This window comes from Carettochelys insculpta, chromosome 1 (assembly GCF_033958435.1).
Source record: "Carettochelys insculpta isolate YL-2023 chromosome 1, ASM3395843v1, whole genome shotgun sequence".
Classification (NCBI taxonomy): Eukaryota; Metazoa; Chordata; order Testudines; family Carettochelyidae; genus Carettochelys; species Carettochelys insculpta.
The window spans coordinates 222,017,246-222,043,617 of NC_134137.1; the positions used below are offsets into that span (position 1 = coordinate 222,017,246).

General features: G+C 46.3%; 1 protein-coding gene across 1 annotated transcript; it reads right to left on the minus strand.

Moving 5' to 3' along the window:
• Positions 1-4,378: 4,378 nt before the first annotated feature.
• DRD3 (dopamine receptor D3) lies at positions 4,379-24,433 on the minus strand. The gene is given in 7 exon segments (XM_074991499.1): positions 4,379-4,575; positions 7,968-8,307; positions 9,324-9,520; positions 11,287-11,401; positions 11,403-11,430; positions 12,682-12,794; positions 24,152-24,433. Coding segments are annotated over 7 exon segments (1,272 nt in total).
• Positions 24,434-26,372: the final 1,939 nt, after the last annotated feature.

Here is a 26,372-nt window from a genome sequence, read left to right on the forward strand (position 1 = left end):
GGCAGATTTAAGGGTGATAGTTCCGAAACAAAAAAATTTCAAAAATCAAATGGAGAGAGAAATCTCTGAGCTGCAACTTATTTGCAAATTTGACTCCATTAACCATGGATTAAACAGAGACTGGGAGTGGCTCGCAGCTTACAAAGGCAGGTTCTCTGCTCTGGGTGCTAATATCTCCCCAATAGACTCTGACAAAGGCTCACATCCCCCCTCTGATTTGACTTGTTTTTTCCTCTTTTGATAAGTGCTGTTGATACTGGGCCATTTCCACCTTGCTGAATAGACCTTGTCAGCTCTGGCCCTCTCTCTTACTGGGACCCCACTCTTTAAATACCCTTTGAAACGCCCCTTCACTAATGCATCTGATGAAGTGGGTCTTTGTCCACGAAAGCTTATGCTCCAAAATATCTGTTGGTCTATAAGGTGCCACAAGACCTCTTGTTGTTCTACGGAACAGTTGTTATAGCTGTGTGCCCTTGAAGTTTATAACATATGTGTAAAAAGAAAGCTAAGCCCTTACTCAAGCTGTGTTCTTGCAAGTGACAGCAATGTGCACAGAGCAGTCCAGGCACTCGGGGCTAGTGGGTTAAACCCTTCCATACAGCTTACCTCTCTGCACCTATGCATCTCTTCATGTATTTGTTCCCATAGAGCAGCTAGGCAGCAAAAAGACCATTTGTGGCAGAAGACAGAAATATGTAGCTGTCACCCATATTATAGTGGAATCCCAACCAATACCACTTGTTGAATGGCCCAAAGAGATGACAGCATATGTAGTAGATCACTGCTTGCCAACTTATTGCTGATCCTTGGGTGGGGAGGAAAGGCAACATTATATATATATGACAAAATGATGGACTTTCTAAGCAACTAATACAAATTTCAGCCAGGGAACAATAACTCCTCCTGTATGAAGTGTCAGACTCTGTGTATGTGAGTTACCACAACTGATTCTGAAATTATTTAATCTTATGTGAGTTTATATTTAACAAACAAACAAAAGGTACCAGTAGCAAAAAGCCCTTGTGAAGTGAATGACACCACTGCTAGGAGTGAAAGAACAATCTAACTCTGAAACCCACATGCAGGATTTAGGACCAGTTCCTAAACTGATGTAGATGGACATAGCACTTGTGACTTCAGTGAAGCTCTACTGATAGGCGTTGGCAGAGGATCTGGCCTCTGATTTGGTTTAAGGGTTCAGTCTGTCCATTCTGCCTAGGTTTTCATACTATACTCCTTTGTAGTATCTGAGTGATTGGGATTGCTGTCTATTTTAACTACAGGTTGAACCTCTCTATTCTGACACTCTCTCATCCAGCAACATCCGTAATCTGGCATGATTTTCGTTAGCTGGACGACCACTTGTCATGGGTGTGGCCAAGTTTCCCCGTGATCCCATAAAGTTTGTTACAGCCACCAGTCCTGGCTCCCAGTGTTCTGTGCTGTTTAGCTGTAATTTACCATTAAATGTCTTCTAAGAGCCCAGTAAGCAGTGCAAGTCTTGGTAATGCTGCTGTCCAGCAAATTTTTTGGCACTGGTCAGGTCTTGAGGGTGCTGGACTAGAGAGGTTCAACTTGTACTAAAACTGAACTGATTATAGAGGGCAGCCTCTCAATAGAGACAACAGTGGAGTACTGATTCCTCTGTAAATTTATTTACTAATTCACTTAGTCTCATTAGTAGATTTCTGAGGAACACTTGCTCTCATTCACCCCAGTGGGCACATTCCTGGCATCTCAACAGACTTTCTAGTGGGCAGCTGTCCCAATCTGCAAGGAAGGGGCTAATGCAGGCTAAAGAGAGCCTGCACAGGCAGTCAATTAGGGAAGGTCTTACAAGCAGCCAATGAGAGGGCAGCTTAGTGCAGCAGCCCTGCATATAAGGAGGTGCTCCAGCACAGCTGGATGAGTTGGGTCCTGGCCAGGGAAGCTATAGGGTCGGCTCCCGGTATGTGCTAGCACTTTACCCACAGCAGTGCTGTGTAGGTTAAGGGGAACTTGGAACAGACTCCAGCCTGTTGCCTGCTAGGCTGCTGGCCTTGATATAGAAGTCTAGAAGGTGCAAGGGAAGTGGCCCAGGGAGTGAGTCAGTAAAGGGGAGAGAGGAGAGCAGGACAAGACTGCCGCCAGAGGGTCCCTGAGCTGGGACTCAGAAGTGGGTGGGTCTGGGTCCCTCCACTTCCTCCTTGTACCGCACCTAGCCACACACTGGAGTTGCCATTAGGGACTGTAGCTTGCCCCTGAGGTGAGGGGCTAGACTGAGGCTGCAGTTGTCCACAATGGTGGGTGCCCTGAACCAACACTGCTGAGTCCCCCAGAACAAGGCAAGAGACTGGTGAACCGAGCACGGCTGGAGGGCAGTGCCCTGAAGGGGATGCCGTGGTCTAGGGGGTGACATGGATTCAGAGAATAGATGAGATCAGGTAAAAATTTGTGATGGAGGGGCCACACTTCATGGCATGTGGGGTCTGGGATGGAAGTTGGGTGCAGAAGGGAGCTCAGAGTAGGGTGATCGAGAGTGGGGTTGGAGAGGGAATTTGGCTGAAGGAGGGGATGTATGGGTGCAGGTGAGGACTCTGACATCAGGGGAGGGATGTAGGAGCAGGTTAAGGGTCTGAGGGGGAGTTGTGATGTGGCAAGGGGAGGAGGTGGGAGGAGGGTGCAGAGGGCTTGTATGTAGACCTAGGGCAGGGGTTTGGGTGTAGGACAGGGTAAGACTGCAGCAGTGGATTCTGGCCTGGGGGAGGGGTGCAGGGTCTGGGAGGGAGTTGGGGTGCAGTGCAAGAAGCAATCTCTGGCTGGGAGGAATTTAGTAAAGCAGCTCCTGGCCAGCAGCACTCTCAGGCAGGCATTGCTGCCTGCCAGCAACCCCAGCTCACTGGCTGTTCCATGTGGCTCTGCACTAGGGAGAAGGTCTTTGCACTGCTCCCACCCGCAACAAAATCTCTGACATCCTATTGGCTACAAATCAGTGAACGGAACACCCACCAGAGGGTGGCGCCATGCTGGAGACTGAATTAGTTCCCTAACAAACCAGCAGGGGGTGCCAGTGCAGCAAGTTCACCCTGTGACATGCTGCTGCTACCCCCTGTGCTTTCAACAGTAAGAGAAACCTGCACCGAAAGGACGAGTCAGTTCTTAAAGCCTATGCATGGAGGCTAAGAATATGCTTGCGCTGCAGTCAGAGCTGTGAGTGCAGCATGTGTGGAGAGAGCCAAACAAACTTTAATCTAGCTAGTGTGCGCACTAGCCACAGCAGCACTAGCATCTGTGTAGGTTGTACAAGCCCATCCAGGACCCTGGCTACTTACTTGGGCAGCCAAGCACATTTAAGTTCATGCTGCCACAGCTTCACTGCTACTGGTACTCGCATTAGCTAGGGGCTCATCTACACAAACGTTTTGTTTGTAGCAAGTGGGGCAGTGGATCTACTTCACGCTACCCTGCCAGGGACTAACCGGTCATAAACAACAAGAAGTCCTGTGGCACCTTCTAGACTAACAGATATTTTGGAGCCTAAGCGTTCGTGGGTAAAGACCCATTTTGTGTTTGCCCACGAACACTTAGGCTCCAAAATATCTGTTAGTCTAGAAGGTGCCACAGGATGACTTGTTGCGTTTAACTGACCATGTGGATCCTGCAGATGTGCATTAACGGTGCATGTTCAGGTAGCTCATGGTAAGCTTGTGTGGGATAGAGTCATACACCACCCAGCTTACCACGAATGAAATGTGTGTGTAGATTATAGGTAACTTGGCTATGTTTACGCATGCTCGAATCAGACCTCCCATTGAGTATTGACAAACCCCCAGGCTCTGATGTGTCTCCTGTAGTCCTAAAGGCTAGAGCTCTTTGAGGATTAATGTTCCAGCATGTGCTTGAATGTAATTTGGAGAGTCACCGAAGCGTGTGCTGATAGTTGCTTCTTTGGCACTCGACTTGCCCAGAACCTTTAGCTGTGTTTTTGAGAAAACCACGGGCGTAAGGGAATCCAAGTGGAAGCTTTGTGATTCAGTGAATGAAGCCAGCCAAATCTGTCCAACTCCCATTTGTTTTGCACTGGCCAGTGTACGTGTACTTCATTCCAGAGAACCCGGCAGCTGGCCAGCTGGAGAGTGGGGTCAGGCTACTTTCTAGAGGCTACAGCTTATAGGGGATAGAAACCATGAAACAGCAACAGCCAATGGTGATTCTTCTTTAGCTGAAGTATTTCAGACTTGTGGGATGGACGGTCCTAAACTGTCTCCCCACTAATGTCTGAAAGCGACTCTCCACATGGTCTCTCGTGGAATAATCTCAGTAGACTTCTGTCTGCAGCATCCTCCAGGGTGTATTCTATTAAATGATGTCTTCATCCTTCCATGGACTCCCATTGTCAGAAGCACAAGATCTTGAGGAAGGCTCTGTGGAAATTGGTGTTAAAGGTGGTGTAGATGATGGGGTTGAGAGCGCTGTTTACATAACCAAGCCAGGTGGTGGCACTGTAGAGTTCTGGGGTTACGTGACAAGTCTGGCAGTGAGCATTCAGGATGTGGGTCATGAAGAATGGCAGCCAGCAGATTACGAATGCCCCTAGGGTTTTAAAGGAAAGATAGAGAACATATTGACTTTGGATTAATGCTACTGCTCAGGGCTAAACTCTGACCCCCTTATGCCTATGCCAGACTGGGTTCTTCTGCCAGATGTGTGACTGGGAAAGCCACTTCACTGCTCCATGCCTCAATTTCCCCTTTATAAGACCAGGTTCATAAAACCTACCACAATCATGTTCCCTATATGCATATGTTCAGCAACTCAGGCTGGTTCCTGCTCTATAAGACCCACATAACTCCCTAAACTACAGAAACCAACAGAGTGGCATGGGTGGTGGTTGAAGCTTTCACGTGGGGATGCAGTAGCTCCCTTGCTCAGCACCCCGGGCCAGGCCCTGCCCCCTGTCTCCCTCCTCTCTTCCATCACCTGCCCTGCACATCCCTTGTCCTTGCTCCTTGTGTGCTTTTCCCCTTCCAGCCAAATCCCTGAACCCAAGTAAATTATTTTTGAAAAAAACCTTCGTCTTTTTTGCAATTCCTTTCTCAACAAAATGGAGCATATTTTGTACCATGTGCCCGGGTTCCTAATTAAGAGCACTACATTTGGGAATAAGAAATGTCAGTCACGGGTTTTTTAATATGCTCTGTTAGCTGGCATTCGGGCAGCTTGCAAATCCTTCCCCTTCCACACACACACACCCATAATGTCAAGCACTAGTTAGAGCTAATAGAGAAATCCCTGTCTTTTTTTCATGCAATAAAACAAGCTGTCAGTCTTCATCCTCAGCTGGCATTTGCCTCCTGACAAGAAGAATTAACTGGAATAAAAAAACTGCCATCTCATTCACACTTCTTCATACAAACAAGCTTGAGCCCTTCCTATATTTCCTGTTTCAGCTGCAGTAAGCACCTCGGACAATGAATAAGAATCATACAGGGACATGGACCCCATCACTAAAAAACAAGATGGCTGTGCTTTAACAACAATGGGACACCTATAGCTCACAGGAACAAGAAGGCAAAATGTCCCCCCCAAAGTAGCATGGTGGTGCCAAAGTTATGTACCAGATCAGCAGACCTATTATCCCAAGGACTGAAGAAACCAAATCACCAGCCCTATTCTCACCAGACAAAGGTAATCTTCCATCCACTGAAAAGAGTTGAGACCTGTCCTACCAATACCTTCTCTCCTCCCTGCCACCACATCCCTCCTTCCTCTGCTCCCTCTTTCTTCCCCCCTCACCCCACACTCTCCAGCTCACTGCCCTCCCCAAGTGTTCCCCCTAACCTTCCCATCACAGAATTTGAACAAGTAAAAAGACTTAGTACACAGCCCTAGCCACTGCTTACCTGTGAGAATGCACAGATGGGCCCTGGCCTAGGTGGAAAGGGATCCATTCCTCCTGGCCATTTATTGCTTTGCCCAGTCCCACTTAACTGGTGCTGGCCCTGAGAACACGCAGCACGGGTTGCCTGATTCCACAAATGATCCAGCCCTCCCTGCAGCACTCGCACAGCATAAGGCTGGTTGGCCTACCTGTGCCTTTGTCTAGCTCAGTGGTTCTCAAACGTTTTGGCCTGCGTCCCACACCACTCAACACAAATCTTTCTGTGGACCAGCCGCCAACCACACATGATGACAAAGTGCATTTGCTTATCTCTGAATAACTTAAATACTAAATGATTTATATTAGTTTACTGGAACATAAAAACATAGCTAGGGAGTTGTAACATAAGGGCTGGGTGTTGCGAGGCTGGAGAGCCAGGCAGCTCCCTGCTGCGAGGTGAAGGGGCAAGTCCAAAGCCCACAGCCCCCCCTGCAAAATGTTTGTGGACCACACTTAGAGAACCGCTGATCTAGGCCTTTGATATGTGTTGATGGGTGAGGCTGGATGGCACTCTGCTCTCACTACCTCTTTTGGCAAATTACTCCAGCATCACACAGTGAGAGGAGGAGTCATCCCATCAAGAACCCAGCTGAAATTCTTGTTATCCAGGAGCAGTGCTACTGCATGAAGGAAGCCGAAAGGGGACCCATTAAGAAATCTCTGGACCGTAACATTTCTAGCAGTGGGGAGCACAGGCCATTGGCTGCACTGAGGTGGGGCAAACACCCTGAAACTCACACTTCTCCCAGTACAGGAACACAGCAGTGAGACTGCACCGGACTCTGACACAGTGTAAGGGCCAGCTCTGCCCCTCTGTGCCAGGTGTGGTTGGGCAGGCTCCGCCCAGTATGATCCAAGTGTGGAGGGTCTTCATGGGGGGAGATCCAAGTGTGGGGCCATCTGGTTGTGGGTGGCTCAGTGGGACAGCTGGATGCACAGGGGCTCCTTGGGGGGTTCTGGATATAGGAACAATGGGACTCTTGTTGAACTCAGTGGGGCTGTGGGGTAGGTCTTGATGGGAGGGGGTCCAAGAGCTGGGGAAGTGGGGCTTGATGGGATGGAGGATCCAAGTACAGCTTGCTGGGTGGGGGGCTTTTTAGATGGGTCCAGGTGTTGGGGAGCAGGGCTTGTCAGGGTGAGGGTTAGATGGACCTGCTTAACCAGGGAGCCCCAGCTGCTGCTGAAGGGACACTGCATGCTGGACTCCCATTTCCTGCCATGACTCCTCTATCCTCTCTTCTTCTCCATCCCCTTCCCCTCACCCCCCTTCCCTCATTTCCTCCATGCCCAACCCCCTACCCAGCTCCACTGCAGGCACAGAAAACAGGAAGGTTCCTCTCCCAGCCACATGAAAGGGGGGATGGACAGGCCCTAGGACCCAGCCATCAGGCTGCCTTAGGCTGCTCAGACAATGGAGCCCCTGGGGCAGTCTGTAAGATGGACAGCCCTGCATTTAAAGTGGGAGCTTGTATATTCCATGCAGTTTCCAGAGCAGGCAGCTGAGAAGGGTCCCTGCTACTCAGCCTTCCCAGCCACCTTGCAACCTGCCTGAACCATAACAAAAACACCAGAGGCATGGAACCAGCAGGGGTTTCTGAAGCACTTGTGTGGGAAGGCTGAGCGTCCCTTTGTCTTTCAGGATCTGCTGGCCATGCAGAGTGGTGTGGTCTGATTTACAGACAGAAAAGCGTAATCTAAGGCTCTTTTCTAATTGACATATACCTAGCAAGGTGATGGTCACAAACAAGCGATAGATCAGAAATATCACAGTCCAGACGGGCACCTAAATATTGAGAGGAGTAACCAGAATGTCTAGGTGTCCTTGTCCCTTGTCATTTTCTTCTGTGGGAGAAACAATCTTTCTGAGTTTAGCGGAGCAATGGCAGTTCACCCCAGCTGGGGCTCTCTCTTACAAAAGTCCCTTTATTCTAGTCTTTTGCATTTCAATATCATCTTTCACATGAAGATCTGAAAGCACTCCTCAAACAGGTTGCCTCACTGAACCCAACCCCATGAGATGGCTAAGCAAAATGCTCTCACTCACCCAGAACAATAGCCAGCATCTGTGTGGCTTTCCTTTCTCTCAGCTGTAGTGTCCGGGGCTGCTGGTTTACTAGCCTCAAAGAAGTCAAGGTTTTGCCATTGCTGAGTTTGTGCACTTCCAAGCCCTGTTTTTGGCTTCTCCTGTCCTCTTTTAGCTCACTTCCATCTGTCCTCACTCTGGGGAAGGAAGCTTGGTGGCAGAAGCTGCAGTACTGCTGCAGGTCAGAAGGGGACAGCAGCTTCTTGTCAGGAGAGAGCTCTTGGATTGGGGATTTTAGCTGCTGATGGGATGAGAAAAGGTCTTGATGCGCATGGTGCAAATCTTTCCTCTCCTTGTGCTCCTGAAAAGGAGGAATCCACATAAAAGTCAGGAGGTATGGGTGAGCAATTCCATTTGCCAGATCATGTGTAAGGCGAGACACAGGAGAACTCTCGTTCCCTTTTGACAGCAAGGAGTGGGCCTGAATCTATGCCTGGGATGCCACTTCCCCAGACTTTGGGGAGATTCCAGATCTATTCTTCACACCTAGACTCTGGCTCACAGTGGGATGACTTGGAACCCTGCATCTCTACTTTGCCCTGAGACCTGGAACCTCAAAGGTGTTCAGGCTCCTAACTTTTATTAATAGCAGGAGAAGTTAGAAGACTAAATTCCTTTGAGACTCTGTGCCATAGCTTTATTTTTAACTGGTTGAACAAGGGACCTGGATCTAAACCTTTGACTTCCCTTCCACCCTGCTTGAAGAATATTATGCTTAGCGCTATTCCCCTTTTGCGTATTTTCCAGTGTAGCATCACTGTGAGGAAACCTCACGTTAATGCAATATCCTGGAGCCACATATGGATCAGAGAAAACAGAATTCTGCAGGTGTTTGGCCCTGTGAGTCTGCGAGGCGAAAAGCACATTCACCATTTAATACCCTGATACCCTGATAATTAAAGTATCCTTTAAAAATTCAAACAAAGAAAGCCAGAATGCTGCAGGGTCATTCTGTCAGCTCTGAGGAAACATTACTGTAGGTCTCGCCCTTTTCTGCTGTGATGGTCTTGGAGAGAGGAGATATGGGTATAAAGTCAAGAACAGCATCTTCTCCTTTGAGGACTGGGCAAGGCTTTAGCTTGGAACCCGTATTCCAGGGGTATTTCTGCTGAACAGCAGGAGCCACTTTTCCTCCTCAGTGCCTAGCTCTGAATGTCTTGACTCCCAGCCCCTCCTAGACTGAGGAACAAGAGTCAAACATCGGTTTGCTATTAAGTGATGAAAAGTGCAAAGCAAGAGGCTTCTCTGGTACGGTGTAAGGGATAGGAGAGTGCCCTGACATTTGATAAGTTCACACTGCTTTCACGTGGGTCTTACTTGCTGTGTGTAACACACTTTGACGCTGGCGCTATGGCTGCCCTGCCTGGAGAGGCTTCGTTTCCTCTGCTTCTGCCTCAGCACAAAATAAATCCGCACATAAAGCAGCAGGGTGACCATGAAAGAGAGGTAGAAGGATACCACTGAGGAATAGATGACAAAATCGGGATTGGATATGGAACAGACACTAGGATCCCCTGGAGAGAGAGAGAGACAGCAGAGAGTGGTTAAGCTGTTAAGTACTTTCAGAACTGCAAGGAAATTTTGGTGCACATCAAGATGAACAAATACGTGGCTCCTGGGCCAAATTCAGTCTAGGGCTTATGTCACACAAGTGCATCTTCAGGGATACAGGTCAGCTTGCCAAGTTGCATCTTAGCCAGCCTGCCTCTCTATCTCTGCTCATCACAGTGGCATGGGAGTCCCTCCACTGTCTGTGTAAAGTCTAGACCAGGGTGTCCAACATGTGGCCACGGGCCAGAATCCGGCCTGCAGAGCCTTTTCATCTGGCCCAGTGAGCTGGCAGTGGCACCATATTTAAAAGGTGGTTCCAAGCCACGTGTGGCTCTTTAAAGAGCCACTTGCGGCTTTTGCTGCTGCCATTCCCTCCTCCAGCTCCTGCACATCATGGCGGGGGCAGCTCCCAGCACCCTGTCGCAATGTATGTTTGGGGAGTCAGCAGAGGTCACTGTGGAGAACACAGGCTCCATCCCTCATGGGGGTTCGTCCCCACGTGACCCCTGTAATGAGTAGTCCTGGCATGCGCTCATTCGCTCACTCCCCAGCCAGCATGGCAGCAGAGCAGCCCCAGCAAGGGCATCAAGCCACTGTGTGGCAGCTGAATGGCATTGCACAGCCTGCCTACTGTTGCCAGGCTGGCATCACTGAGGAGCTGCTACCAGGGCTGTTCTACCCTACCCCGAGGCAGCGCCACAGGAGTTCCACATTCTGCTCACCAGGATTAGTGGTGTCCTCAAGGTAGTGGCACCCAGACAGACAGACACATGACAGATGGACTGGCTGGGCTGAAGGGCAATGGAGGGTGTTGGGACAAATGGACAGGGCGGGGCTGGAGTGCCGGGGGTGGGGGAGGAACGACGGATGGACAGCTGGACTGGCTGGGCTGGAGGGGGAGTGGGGAGTTGTCGGGACAGATGGGCTGCATCTACACTTGCGCTCCTCTTTCGAAAGAGGCATGCAAATAAGGGAAATGAAAAATACAAAATGAGGTGCAGATTTACATATCTGGCAGCTCATTTGCATACTCTTCTTTCAAAAGAGGAAAAGCAGCATAGACGCAGCTCTTTCGAAAGTAATCCCCATCTTCAAAAGAACCCTTCTTCCCTTTTTTTATGGGCAGAAAGGTTCTTTTGAAAGAAGAATATACAAATGAGGTGCCAGATATGTAAATCTGCACCTCATATGCATTTTTAATTTCCCTCATTTGCATGCCTCTTTTGAAAGAGGACTGCAAGTGTAGACACAGCCAGGGATAGTCTAAGCAGGAGAGGCAGCGGGGGTGTTGAGACAGACACGTGGAGAAGCTTGCCTAGAGGAGTTCATCGGGGAGGATTAGGTCTAAGGCTGGGGGTGGTTTGGGGCTGTGGGGGGTGGGGGTTAAGCCTGGGAGTAGTGGGGTGGTTTGGGGCTATGTTGTGTTCGGTCCCCAGAACATGTACAAAAATTGCCTTGTGGCCCCCAATGAAAAAAGTTTGGACGCGCCTTGAATAGACTGAGCACAGGTCGGTGAACTAGAACTGCAGCAGGTCCCATTATCCAATGCCAAACTGGAGTGTACCCTCAAATATAGGCTCTCTTATGAACCGAATCTTTGCCCCTGTTTAGATGCAGGATGTGTCGTTATCTGCAGCTGCCTCTGACAGACTTTGTAGGCCATGAATGTTCATTGGGCCACACTTTGGGCACCCCCCATTTCTAATCATGCTCTGGAAATTGCCATTACCTGTGGTATTGAAGCCAAACAGGAGGGGGCAAGAGACAGCAAATGCCAGCATCCAGACCATCCCAATCATAATGGAAACCCTTCTGCAGGAGGTCTTCCCTGTGCCATACTGATACTTGAACTGGCATCACCACTGCTGTGTACCTGCGAAAGGAATTGGGCCCAAAGACAGGGGAAGGAGGTGGAAAGGCATGGAAAAATGATGGGTGGAACAGAAAGGAGAAAAATGATCAAAATCAAGAAGACAGAGAAAGTAAGAGAGTGACAAAGGGCCCAGATTTGATGGGGTGCAGTGAAGGCAGCATGAGAATTGGAATATGATAGTGAAAGTAGAAGGAGAGAACCAGGAGATTGAATATTTGGAACAAGGTTTTGCAGTGCTAGTCAGCAGGATGGGAAAGGGAGCATGAGAAGCAACAGAGAACCAAATGGTCCCTTATCATACCTAGGTTACTTATCATACCCAGTGGTGAAACAGAATGCTAGAATGGGGGCTGCCAGCTCCACATGCCAGGGGATCTGGAGAAGGTGACAAATATAGCTGGAAACTCAGGGCATGAGCCAACTGTTTGATCCTGTCACTGAAATCTGTGGAAAGGCTCCCACTAACATCAGTGGACTTCGGACCAGGCCCGCTACGAGGCTTGCTCTGCACTGTCAGAAGGGGACTGGCAGGATGTGTTTTGTCCTCCAAGCTCTCAGCCCTCAGATACTTGAACCCTCTAAAGCTGAAGCTCCCAAGGCCCGTTCTGAGGTTTGTGGCCATTCTACACCCCCAGATGCTCACTGGAAATGGATTTAAACTCTAATTCCTTCAGTCCTACAACATTACCAGTCATCTGCTTCACTTCAAGGTACATTAAAACCATGGCAAGGCTGGCGAGCACAAGAGAGTTTCTCTCTCTTTTTAGCAGTCTTTTAAAACCTTAAAGGGGAGACTTTCAAAGGCAAAGGGCGCTGAGGCACCCCTCCCATTGAAAGCCAAAGGGCGTTAGATGCCTAATTCATTTTGTACTTTTGAAAATCTCCCCCTCCATTACCAAAGCCTGGAACACCACCCTCTGAACACTCTTGTTGTATGATGTGCTATTTTTCCCACCCTTGGTTTCCCTGCCTTTTCGTAGCCCTTTCCAGCAGGGACTGTACCATCTTCTGTGTTTCCACAGCACCGAGCATGGGAGGTATGACTGTAGCAAAACCAATACTAGTCAAAATTATGATAGTGGTTGAAGGCATCCAAGAAAGACTGGGTTCTCTTATGTATCTTCTTTATCTTTGGCATTTAGACCAGACACTTATACTCAACCATTGTGCAAGTAGGACCAGCCTGCAGTACCTTCTGAGCCCAGCACCAAGATCTTCCCCTAACTTCATGCTAATCTCCTTGGCTCCTACCTGTCAATGCTGATAGCACAGAGGTTTAAAATGCTGGCTGTGCACATCATCACATCCATGGTGACAAAGATGTCACAGCAGACACGGCTGAAGTTCCAGACTCCTCCAGTCACCTGAGCATCAATTTCAAAATTTTAGTCTTGCTTCACACTGGATATTACTGCATTGCATTTCGGTTGGCCTTTCTATCTGAGGCTATCAAAGGACTGTAGGACCATTAGTGTTACAACATTATGCCTTTTTTACAGAGGGGGAAACTAGGGCGTGTAGTATTTAAGTGATTTGCCCCATATCACACAGGAGTAGATGAAGATTAGAACTCAGGAATCCTGAGTCCCATTTCACTGCTCTATGTGTGCTGCAGGGGGATGAAAGTGGAAAAATTAGGAGAAAACTGCACTTAGCCAAGCCAGTGTTCCTGCTAATTTTTCCCACCTTGATTGGAATGAATTTTCTTACATGCACCAATGTGGAGGTGGTGTGTGACATGTTACCTTCATATTGATGCACACTAAAAAATTCATAGTAACAAAGAGGAAGCCATGCTAGTCTATACACTATCAAAACAAAAAGCAGTCAAGTAGCACTTTAAAGACTAGCAAAATGGTTTATTAGGTGAGCTTTCGTGGGACAGACCCACTTCTTCAGACCATAGCCAGACCAGAACAGACTCAATATGTAAGGCACAGAGAACCAAAAACAGTAAGCAAGGAGGACAAATCAGAAAAAGATAATCAAGGTGAGCAAATCAGAGTGGAGGGTTGGAGGGGAAGGTCAAGAATTAGATTGAGCCAAGTATGCAGACAAGCCCCTGTAGTGACTCAGAAAGTTCCCATCACGATTTAAACCATGTGTTAATGTGCCGAATTTGAATATAAAAGCCAGCTCAGCTGTTTCCCTTTCCAAAACGGTGCGATAATTCCTTTTAAGTAACACACATGCCTTGAGGTCATTGACAGAATGCCCCATTCCATTAAAATGTTGACTAACTGGTTTGTGGGTCTGGAGTGTTTTGATGTGGCAGGAGTGGGACCAATGAGTTCTGAGGGCAGGAGGGGCTCAGCCTGGGGCAGAGGGTTGGATGCAGGTGCGTGAGGCTCCGGCTGGGTGTGCAGGCTCTACCTGGGGCTGGGGTTGAGGGACTCATGACTGGGATACACGGTTGGGGTGCAAGGGCTCTAGCTAAGGATGCAGGCTCTGGTGTGGTGGGGATGAGGCATTTGGTATACAAGAGGAGGGCTCCAGGTTTGGGGAGGGCCCCAGGGCTTGGGATCAGTGTGCAGGAGGAGTACAGGGTCTGAGCTGGGGGTGTGGGCTTTGAGGTGGGGCTGAATGGTTGGAGGTGCAGTAGAGTGCTCAGGGTAGGGAGCTCAGATTTACCTGGGTGGCCCTTTCCTTAAGACTTGGTAGCTGTATCTGTGGAAAGCAGCTTCACTGTACTGGCTGTGGCAGATTCAGGGCTTGTGGGGAGGTCTCTCTCCACACTGCACTCCTGACCTACTGTGTGGGGCTTAATGGCCCCTGAGCTGGGGTAATGAGAGACTATGCAGTTGCATGGGCACACAGGGTAAAGGTAATGTAGACTCCAGTGTTTTAGCACGTAGCCTGGTACAGAAATTGAATGCAACATAATTCCTCTGTTTAAGGAAAATCACAGACAAAACGAACAAAAAAACGAGTGGTTAAGACAGTTTCCCGGCTTGGTGTCTGGAATTATTGCAGAACCAATGACCTGTCAAAGTGACTGTGTTGGTCAGAGCTTCTGCATATTTGCATGACATGCAGAGTCATCTGGGAGGGACACAGATACTTCTCCAGAATGTTGTTTGGAAACTTATTTCGCTTGCTCTACAGGAGGGCCTGGGCTACCAAGTTGAATATTAGTAGATCTGGATCCAAACTTTCCCAGGATACAAGGGATGGTGAAATTTTGGGGGAGGGGGCTGGTTTAGGACCATTTCTAATTTCCTTTCCCTTGCATTTAAAATATGTGGCATAATGTCCTGGAGGTGACCAGCGATGGATAAATCACGTGCTCAGCCCAGCTTTCAAGATTTTAGTGAGGACTTTTGCAAATTCTGTATGGGCTCAGAACAGTTTGGCATGCAAATGCCCATTTCACCTAGCTAAGCACCAGGGCAGAGGCCCAGCTGAAGAATTGCAAAACTGTTCTCTTTAAGTTTTAGTGTTGGGATGCTGAATCTACAAGAGATGCCTTGGGGATTTTGAACCTACCAAGAGTCAAATGTGAACACCTTCTGGATTATGGTTATGAAGAACAGTCCATTAACTTCTCAGAGCATTCATTTTCCTCAGATTTCTAATAAAGACTCGTGTTGCTGACTCACTTCTGACACTGATGCCAGGCTAAATAGACAGATTGCCACCTCTGTTGGCTAGGTTGTAAGGCATCAAGGATCATTAAGCTGTTGAGTGCCCTTGAAGTACTGTCCATTGTAGGATCTCTTCTGAACTCTTTGCTAGTTCTGGTGGTAAGTGTTAGAGAGACAACCACAGAGATAAAAGGCTTATTTTTATCTACAGAAAATCAAAGGCTGCAGAAAGGAGTGCTTCCCCTAACCCTCCCACCCCACAGAAATAATGGAGTTAAAAACGACTTCTAATGAGGGAGTTGGCTATACTCAGGATTACAGCTCAGGGCTTCCATCTGAGCCTCACCCATTTGAATGTAATGACTGAAAGCACTTGATCAGGCTGTTGTGACCTTTCCTTTCAACTGCGGATCACTGCTCCACACCTGAGAACCATTTGGGCACATCAGCTAAGTGCAGAACATGGGTGCCAGCTTTTGGAACTGAGGCTTTTCGTAATGAGCACATTGCCCATGTGATCTGTCTTGGTGCCCAGTTCATTTCTGAGCATTTTCATTGGTTGGCTTTAAGCAGTCTGTAAACAGGGTGAGTGTTGGTTACTGCAGTGGCCTGCCTCCCATCCTGGGTGATACCATGGCAACTGTGAGCGGCAGAGGTGCTTAGGCTTGCTGTCCTCTAATTGACAAGGAGGGGGACTGGTGGTGGGGTGTCTGACTCTGGAAGTTGCTCAGCAGGAGTCTGAAATTGTTGACTTTCTGGACAGGGTATAAAGCCCTCCCATTCTTCCAGGCTTTTCCTGGGATACAGAGCTGAATGGGTAATCCAAGTCTGTGTGTGATCCAAAAGTGTTGGATGTGGACATTTGGATATATTTTTTGCACTGTTTGATTATGTGAAAGCAAACTATTTTTACCCTGAAGGGGCCTATTTTAGCACTTAAATGGTTGTTCAGTCTCTGTATTGTATGCAGAAACTGCTATCAAGGAATAGTAACAGAGAGGGACCCATGCTAGTTTATACACTATCAAAACAAAAAGCAGTCAAGTAGCACTTTAAAGACTAGCAAAATAGTTTTATTAGGTGAGCTTTCGTGGGACAGATCTACTTCTTCAGACCACAGCTATACCAGAACAGACTCAATATTTAAGGCACTGAGAACCAAAAACAGTAATCAAGGAGGACAAATCAGAAAAAAAAATGATCAAGGTGAGCAATTCAGCACATTAACACATAGTTTAAATCGTGATGGGAACTTTCTGAGTCACTATAGGGGCTCGTCTGCATACTTGGCTTAATCTAATTCTTGACCTTCTCCCCTTCCCCCACTCTCTGATCTGCTCACCTTTATCATTTTTTTTCTGATTTGTCCTCCTTGATTACTGTTTTTGGTTCTCTGTGCCTTAAATATTGAGTCTGTTCTGGTCTGGCTATGGTCTGAAGAAGTGGGTGTGTCCCATGAAAGCTCACCTAATAAACTATTTTGCTAGTCTTTAAAGTGCTACTTGACTGCTTTTTGTTTTGCTATCAAGGAAGGGTTCCTGTGGTATGGACACTGGCCCGTGACATAGTGTAATCAGTCACTGAATAGCACGCATCCTTCAGTCTGCATAGACTATGGATCGTGCCCTTTAAAGTTTCAATTGAGGACTTCATTTATAGCGTCCTATTGTGACTATGAAGACCCACACAAGAGTGACAGTCCGTGCTGCATCTCTTGCAGGTGTAGTGGGTGTCTGGCAAGTCCTTAGTGTGCTTTCTGTGCGCTTGCTTCTCCTCTGCTAGCTGTCTGATCATCATCTCGCCCTTCTGAAGGCCCTTGTGTAACCCCTGCCTCCATCTGTTGTGGTCGTCTGCTAGTTCTTCCCAGTTGTCCAGCTCGATGTCTACCTCTCTGAGGTCTCTCTTGCAGATATCTTTGTAGCGCAACTGGGGGCGTCCCGGAGGTCTTTTGCCAGAGGCTAGCTCACCATACAGGATGTCTTTTGGAATCCTTCCATCATTCATCCTGTGGACGTGGCCAAGCCAGCGGAGCTAACGCTGCCTGAGGAGGGTGTGCATGGTTGGGATTCTAGCTTGCTCGAGGACAGTGGTGTTGGTCACTCTGTCTTTCCATGATATTCCAAGGATGCACCTGAGGCAGCGCAAGTGGAAGATGTTCAGCCTCTTTTCCTGGCGGGCATACAGGATCCAAGTCTCACTGCCGTAAAGGAGGGTGCTGAGGATGCAGGCTCTGTAGACTTGCATTTTGGTGTGAGTGTACAGCTTGTTGTTATTCCACACTATCTTGCTGAGTCTGGACAGAGTTGTGGCTGCTTTTCCGATCCTCCTGTTTAGCTCAGTGTCCAACGACAGGGTGTCAGTGATGGTGGACCCGAGGTAAACAAACTCGTGGACGACCTCTAACATATAGTTGTCAATGCTGATTGATGGGGATTCAGCAACATCCTGACCAAATATGTTTGTCTTCTTTAGGCTGATGGTAAGCCCAAAGTCCTTGCACGCTTTGGAGAACTGATCCAGCAGTTTTTGAAGAGGTAATCAAATGTGCCGGGGACACACTCCTGGAACCCTACATGAGCTACTGTGCCTGTGCTGGAAAGAGGGTGAGGTTCCACAGGATATGCGCGACGCTAACATTGTATAAGAACAAAGGAGACAGAAGCGACTGCAACAACTACCGTGGAATCTCCCTCCTAAGCGTCACTGGTAAACTGTTCGCTCGCGTCATCCCTGGCAGACTCCAGAAGATTGCTGAGAAGGTGTATCCTGAATTGCAGTGCGGATTCCGCGCAGAGAGGTCTACCGTTGACATGGTCTTCTCTCTAAGGCAGCTGCAGGAGAAGTACAGGGAGCAGAGGAAGCCACTCTACACAGCCTTCATCGACCTGACCAAGGCCTTTGACTTGGTCAGCAAGGATGGTCTGTTCAAACTGCTCCACAAGATAGGCTGTCCTCCACGGTTACTCAAGATGATCCAGTCGTTCCACGAAGACATGAGAGGAACCATCCAGTATGTCGGCGCATTATCAGATGCTTTCAGAATCAGGAGCGGCGTCAAACAAGGATGCGTGCTTGCTCTGATGTTGTTCGGGATCTTCTTCGCCTTTGGATCTTCAACAGAGGGCATCTTGCTGCACACAAGATCTGATGGGAAAGTGTTTAACCTTGCAAGGCTGAAAGCTAAGTCTAAGGTGCGAGAAGTCCTCATCAGAGACATGCTGTTTGCAGACGATGCTGCTGTAGTGTCTCACACAGAAGACCAGTCATTGAATAGCGATTGGCTTTTTAAAGACTCTTAGTCACTGTTGATCTATTAATGGCTTTTTTAGTGTGCCCATCACTGTAGCAATTATTTATTATTTGAACCAGCAACCTGGCACTTAAGGTCTCTGTAGCTCGTATATTCCTGCAGCAGTAGATCTCTCCCTGTCACACACAGACCCCTCTGTTTAATCAGGGTATGAACCTGATCTCCCGATTGGTTGAAGACTCCAACAGGCACTTTTGTGACACCTGTTGCAGGGCTGGGTCTCTGGCTGTTCAACAGAGTTCTGTGTTGGCAGCTGTGTTTCTGATTCTGTTTTCTGCTCCTGTCCCTGCTGTTTCTGTGATTCTGACTCGTGGCTCCTGCTTCTGGCTTTTTTTATCTCTGGACTTGGCAACTGAGTTCTAGCCACCAGGCTTGATCAAGCACTGGGCTAGTCATCTCTCCTGTCCTAACTATTAGGTAAGGCTACCCACAGCTTGCTTCTTAACCCACGTGTGTCTCTCCATGCTGGCAAATGGAGGGGAACATTTAAAAAAATAAAACCAACTTCATTTTTAAATGAAAGTGCTACCTGTGGGAATACATTATGTCTGTAACATATACTCCTGCGTCCCAGTTATTGGGATGGCATGAGGTCTTGCTTACAGCTTCTGCTGCTTTAGTGATTGGTGTAGGATGAGTGAGAGTAAGAAGAAACCTGTCATCCATAAACTAAATATAATCAGAAGTACAGAGTGAGGTAGAGTTAATACCAGGGCGTTATTTTACCCTCCAGAGGGAAAACCTGTGGGGAGCAGTAAGGAGGAATCCAAATTATTTCAAGAAGTTGGTTTTTGCCTTGCTTTTGCAGAAGAACAGGGGGTTTAACTTTCAAGCCTTGCAGATTTTCTAGGATCCAAGTGGATATTGGATATTGACCAGACACTTGCCTTGGCCCCTTGCCAAACTAACCCAGCTTTCTGATAAGCATGGCTTCAAGGACTCCTCGAGAGACAGCTGCTCCCCCATAAGGTGATGCATTACAGCTGAGAAGCCCTGCAGGAAAGCTAATGCAGTAGCTGAGTGTAATACTTTTCCTTTAAGTGTGGAATGATGGGCTTTCTTTATCCCTAGTCTGCATCCAGCCTTCCTTGACCTGCAAAGTGACACATGAGATCTGAAGCAGAGAATGATGGTGTCATGAAGGCAGCCCAAGTTGTACAACTCAGTACCTCAGGAACACTTATGCAATGTCAGTCAGTAAGTGGTGCTGGTATTAATCTCTACTTACAAGGCAACAACAGACTGTGGAAAGTAGAAAGCAAATGAGGAAGCAATTCTCTGAAATGAAACTACTCTGGTGCTTATTAGTGTCTGCTTAAGTGAATGAAGCATTTAGCATTCATTCAATTCCACTTCACAATCCTACTGCTTGGTGTCTGGTATGCTTGTTGTTGGATTTTTACCTTATGAGTTTCCTAGAGACACATAATGTGAGATTCTTAGTTTCCTTTGAAAAAGAGTAAGTTTCTAGCCCACATGGCTGTGGAGAAAAGCTTGAAAACCTGAACCATAAAGTCTATGATACTAGAAAACACAGACCCTGCAGGTCAGTGTTATAAATCTAAACTTGTAAAGCAATGGTAATGATATTTTGAGATCAAGCTAGTGATTTTTTTTTTGAATGTGTGATGCTGACAATCCTGAACTTTTGCAAAAGAGTCAAAGAAAGGGTATTTGGTTTCACAGTTTGATGCAAACACAGAACTCAATTCAAGTTCATCATAAAATCTTTGAAGGTTCAAAAGCCTTTCATCAAAAGTTGGAGTCAAGGGCTTGCATGAAAGCCAGGTGCAGATCACACAGTTGGTCTATGTCTAGTGTAGTACCTTCTGAAGTTCTGGGCTCATTAGCGCAGGGAATGTGAACTACTGGAAGTGAAACTGAAGAAAATCTTAGCAGAAAATGCCCTATAGTGAAATCTCTCAGGGTTGCATATTCAGCAAAGCCTCAGGACATACTGAGTTCTAGCATATAGAAAAATGGGTTTGTCATACCAAAGTGATGAGTTGAAATCTGTTCTTATTTGCCCCAAATCAACCTGTTAAGTGTGGAGTAATATCATTGAAGTCAGAGAAGTTACTCAGTATTTATCTAAGGGGTAACTGAGATCAGAATTTTACATAGATTTCAAATGAAAAAAATTCATAGACCTTATTGTTATATCCAATCTTTCTTTATTTCTATTCAGTTTAGTGGTGTTAATGAAACAAGAACTTGCCAGTTTGCCTTTTCGGTTCTCATATGCCACTAGGAAGGTCATAAATATTCTTTCATCTGAGTATCTCAAAGCATTTAATAACTATTAACTACATTAATCCTCACAGCCACCTTTGTGAATTAAGTAGGTTTTAGGGTTTTACATCCATTTTACAGATGGTGAATCTGAGACGTGTGGGGTGACCCAGATTTCTGAGATCACTCAGTGAGGCAGTGACATTGCTGGGAATAGAGCCCCTGGGTGAAATTCTAGCAAAATTTCTGTTGACTTTAGATTTTTTGAGTACCTGTTCTGTGCTCAGTCTGCAAGACACAATGTTAAGTTTAACTTTTTTAGCACTGGTGGAGATATTGCCAGTGAAAGGTATTGGATTTGACAGCTATGTAGACTCCCCCCGCACCCCCGAAAAAAATTGAAATTATAAATGGAAAAACATTAAAATGTAAATGTTTCAATTGCAACTTGAACGGTAAGATTGTATTCTTGATTCTACTGAGTCACTTCTTAAAAAAAATAAACAAAACCAAATATTATAGCCATCGGCAGATATTGAAAGTTGAACTTGGGGCTGATGCCTTCTCAAGGAATCGAGACGCAATCATGACTTAGAAAAATTCAAGGTTGAGGTGCTTTGATAGCAGTGGGCAAACATTCACCCTTAGTTGAAAACTATTGTTGACTTTATTGTGCTTCTGATTGTTAATTAGTATTGTCTCAAATTCAAACTTGGCTTCCACCATCTGATTTGCATCTGGATTTCAAACTTTGCCAGATGGTGATGATGGCTACATTCTACACATGAAGAAAACCTGAATATTAGCATTCTGATGTTGTAGCCCATGTTCTGCATTGGCTTTACAGTGAAACAAGGAAAGAAAGGACTATATGCTATCGGATTCTAGAACAGAAAAGCCATCAGAGGGACCCACCCTTACGCTCTGAGATCGAAGACAATTTCATCAATCACTGTGATTCCAAAGCTATTCAGAGATGGAATTTACATCCACTCATGTCCACAGCATCTTGTGACCAATTTTTTTTTAAAAAGATTTATAGTAGTAGTAAAGGGGAATGGACTTTACTCAGTTCCCTCGGGAAATCATCAATTAGTGTGACGAATGGTTTTTCCGTGCCAAGAAACTTGACTGGTTGGGCTTGAAGAATTTGAGGCTATATAATGCTACCATGGTTGGCCTACTGCCATCATCACTTAATCTTTCTCAAAAAGGGATGGCTATAGGCTGCATGACATTGGGCAAGGATGATAGGGTGCAGAGTTTATTTCCTGGGCGGGGTTCAGGCCACAGATTGTGTGAAGGTTGCCTAAAAAAATTTACCAAGTGCTTTGAGATTGCAAATAAATTGTAGATATGAAGCCTTGAACAACCTCTGATTGTACCATAAATTATGAGATGGATGGCAGTAAGCTTCAGATGTGTCTTGGCAAACACAGACACTAAAAATAACTGTTTTACAAGCTATTGGAGTGGATTATTCAGTCTTCCCTGGGAATGGTTGGCTGCTGCACTATTAGACAAAACAAAACAGAGTCACTGTCATACTAAGGAATGATGCTCGCAGGTGAAAGACTACCTTATTGGCTGCAATCTATTCTACAAACAATGGGCAAAATCTATCTTCCGAACTTTGAGTTTCTCACGTCTGTTTTACTAGATGCTTAGGAACTGCTGTATAGTGATCAGAGTAGTAGATTGGATGTCAGGACTCCTGGCTTCTCTTGGTTATCCTTCAGATTCTTTGTCTTCCTTTGGGTGAGGCACTTCATTATCTGTGTTTTGGGGTGTAAAGCTTATTGCTGCTACAAAGTCGACTACTTTCCCATTCTTAGGCTGTGGCCGCAAAGCTGCACAAAGGTGGAATTCTCACCCCCATGTGCCTCAGTTTCCTGATCCAGAAAATGTAGATAGCAAGAGGACTGATGAACTTCTTAATGTTTACAGAGCGCTTTTTTCCTAGGATCTCAAGATACTGTATGTACAAACGGTTGGTTTAAAATGAGGATAGTTTTCTAACAGCATTTCTTCATTTCTTTTCCAATATTAAAATTCCATTCACTCCACTTACTCCCACATGAGTTTTTTTTAATTGCTTATCCTTTTTCATTTTCTGCCTCCTTTCCATCTTTATTTTCTATTCCTGAGATCCTAGATCTAATGTCTTAGTACTAGATATTCCGTATGTTAGCTACAAGATAGTTCTATACAGACTTTTCTGTATTTTGCTCTTAATTAGGAATGCGATGTGGCATGCAATGTGCTGTTCTTTCACTTCTGACATATGATTTATAACATATGATAATCATCAGTGTCACTATTCATATCACCACTGAATAGAACAGGTCCCTCATTTCTCTTCCAGGTGACTCTGCAATGGACGTGAGTTTAGGAGAATGACAGACAACATAAAGGAAACATAAATGGGCTAACAGTCTCCAAGGCTTTTGTAGGTATAACCACACTCAAACTATGGCTATGTCTACACGTGCCCCAAACTTTGAAATGGCCAAGCAAATGGCCATTTCGAAGTTTACTAATGAAGCGCTGAAATGCATATTCCCCCTTATTGGGGGAATAAGGGGACTTTGAAGTAGGCGGGGTCCTTTCGAAAAGGATCCCCGTCTGGACGCGCCGCGCGGCGGCAAGGCGCATCAATTTCGAAGCGCCGCGGCAGCCCGCATGCTAATGAAGCGCTGAATATGCATTTCAGCGCTTCATTAGTAAACTTCGAAATGACCATTTGCTTAGCCATTTCAAAGTTTGGGGCACGTGTAGACACGGCCTATAAGTGATGTGCCTTAGCTACAATTGTTACATGGAGGGGTAGCTATGTTAGTCTGTAGCTTCACAAATAACAAGCAGTCTTGGGGCACCTTAGATTAACATTTATTAAGTCATGAGCTTTTGTGGTTAAAAACCACTTCTTTTCATCTGATGAAGTGGGTTTTACCCATGAAAGCTCTTGACCTAATAAAATTTAGTCTCTAAAGTGCTGCTAGTTGTCTGTAAATCTCAGTTGCTTTTTCTGAATTTGTGCCAAAATAGCTTTAAAAGGGGGACCCCCCCATGTAATAAACCATCATAGATTTCCTTTACTAAAAATAAGTGAGCCAGGAGTGGACCTACAGTTCATGCTGTACGCTTCTGTTTGGGGAAGCTTGAATTCTAAGGTCTGATTCTCCATTGCCCTGCACCACATGTAGTCATTTAGAACCAATCAAAGTCCAAAAGGTACAATTTTCTACCTACTTAGCATTGATTTCTTTCACTGAACGTAATGCAGAACAATGGAAAGTCAGGTCCTCATTCCCCTTTCCAAGCCCTGCTGGCCCAGGGAGCAATAATTGCCAGGACTGGCATAACGCTCTTAGTGCTCTGGAACATCTGGTAGGAGGCCTGTATTCAGCTTTCTTGCTCCTTATGTCAAAGGAAGGAGGGGCCAGCCTAGGCCCAGGGCTCAACTAGTGGAAATATAAGAATAGGGAATGTTCAACAGGTGATGGTACTAACTGATTCAGGAGAGGCCTTGATATAAATGCCATAAGGTGGTGTTGCTATTTAACTATAGTCGCATAAGCAAAGATGTACTCACCTCCAGCTATACCACCCAAGGCATCACCAGTGTGGCCACCAGCAAGTCTGCTACAGACAGGCTCACCAACAGGTCATTTGTTGTGGTTTGCCAGGTGCGTTCTCTTAACACTGCCAGGCAGACCAGCATGTTCCCGAAGACGATCGCCAAAATCAGGGCGCAGTAGCTGAGGGTGTAGTAGGCATGGGAGTGTGGCAGGCCAGGCTCTGTTGTGTTCTCCTGCTCATGTGGGACAGTGCTAGTGGTGTTGAGAAAGCTGTTGACTCTGGTAAAGAGTGCCATGAGGAGACGGAGGGAGAGCTGAAAATAGACATTGAGCAACTCCAGTAAGCAATGTTTTCATCTCTGACCTGTCTTTCATCTACGTGATTCTACTGCCCTTTACATGCTGTGAGCCAGACCCTGGAGCCTTTATTCTGTGCAGAGTTCTTAAATTCAATGGGAGTTTTGCCACAGTACAAACTGTGTAAAGAATTCAGGCTTTTAACTTGCTACATTTGCCTATCTAGTGCACATTTCCTTTGCCAATCAAATGCAGCTGTTTAGCAACATACAGCAACACTGCACAACCGTGTAAGACAGTGAAAGGTGGCAAACAACTGATAGAGCAGAAGGACTCGAGGAGGGCAGAATGTAGTTATTTGGCCAGAACTGAGTCTAGCCTCTCTTCTTTTGCAAAAACAGCTATGGACTCCTTAACTGCATGCAAACTGGTGTTTGGTGGTATTGTTTGGCCAAACAATGTCACTTCCAATATCAGGAGTACCCCACAGTCATATTTGGCCTTAGTTTCAGTACGAACGCAGAGAGAAAGATGCTACTTGTTGAATCACCATTTCTGCTGTACTTCTCTGCTGAAGAAGGTATTCCATCTAATTACTGATAAGGTCCACTTGTAGGATTATTACATTTTATTGTGGCACTGATACTTTACCCTTTCTAAACACGGTAGGAGGCACAGTCTGTGCACTAAAGAGCTCAGATGATAAACTAATGACTCGGGACAGGCCCCAAATGCAAGGGGCTTTAAATTGCTCTCCTGTGAGGGTGCTGCAATCATCCTCAAACATTCTTGTCTCCATTTACTTAGAAGTTGATTTATTTTTTTCCCCTTGGGTGTATTGAGGCTTCTGTTCTCATGTCCTGTTTTGTAATGTTTAACTCATTTGTTTAGTTATTTTGCAGCTGTTCACATCACTGAAGTATCTGGTCATGTTTATTAAAAGCAAGTATAGAACAGTGCACAGAGCTGTCCAAGCCATTGTACAAATGTTCGTCCTGTCCTATCCCATGCATCTCAATCAAACCCGCCCAGTAATGAAGCTTGTACAAATGCTTGAGCGGAAACTGTCATGAACAGTAAGTATGGATGACAGATGACCAGATTGCCAGTGGACAGAAGTCACTAAAACCAGCATTAATTGCCTCCCTTCTTGCATCAGAGAGCCCAAGGGTTGGATAGGTCATGGAAGTCTTTTCTCTTCCCTAAATGATGATCCCTCAGGTAGGGGATGAGACTTATTAGCTATGGGGTGTAATGGAAGCTTAGCCTATTACTGTCTGTGCTGCACCATCTGAGGGGTTGCATAGTGGTGCTCAGGCACTTTATTTCTGGTCCTGAAATAAGAATAAATATGGAACAGAATCCAGCCTCTCATGCTGGTGAGTCAGCCTTTTCCACCAGCAAGACATTTAAAAAAAACAAGCAATCAAAGTTAGCAGAGCTTTTTCCACATCCAGCATGTGAGTTTATGCTGGTCCTGATTTAAAGTAGACCAGCAAGAGCTGTGCCCAGCTGCAGTCCATTCTTTGATGTGTCTAATGATGCAGCCCTCTTGGTACCCTATATGCTGTGCTGAATTCATAGCAAGCAACCAGAGCTTATTCTGTTAACCTATGCAATACCAGCTCTTTCACCTACAGAAGAGGTTGTTTTAAGGATCTGCACCCCTTAAGCAGGACCCATGTCTTATTAATATGGTCAGCGAACAAGCCAATACAATTGTAATGAAAAGCTGAACAACATTACTGGAAATGTGTTTTCTCCTAGTGTTAAATTGCTATCCTATTCCAGCTCCCTCTAGCTTTGTATGATAGTCCTGGCTTGTTGCTTCCCCCTCATATTGCAGTTGTGAGCCCCAGACAACTTTGTCAATGAATGATTCCGAAACCTGTGCTGGGACTACTTCCCCTCTTCCCCCTGCCAAACTGCCCTGACAGT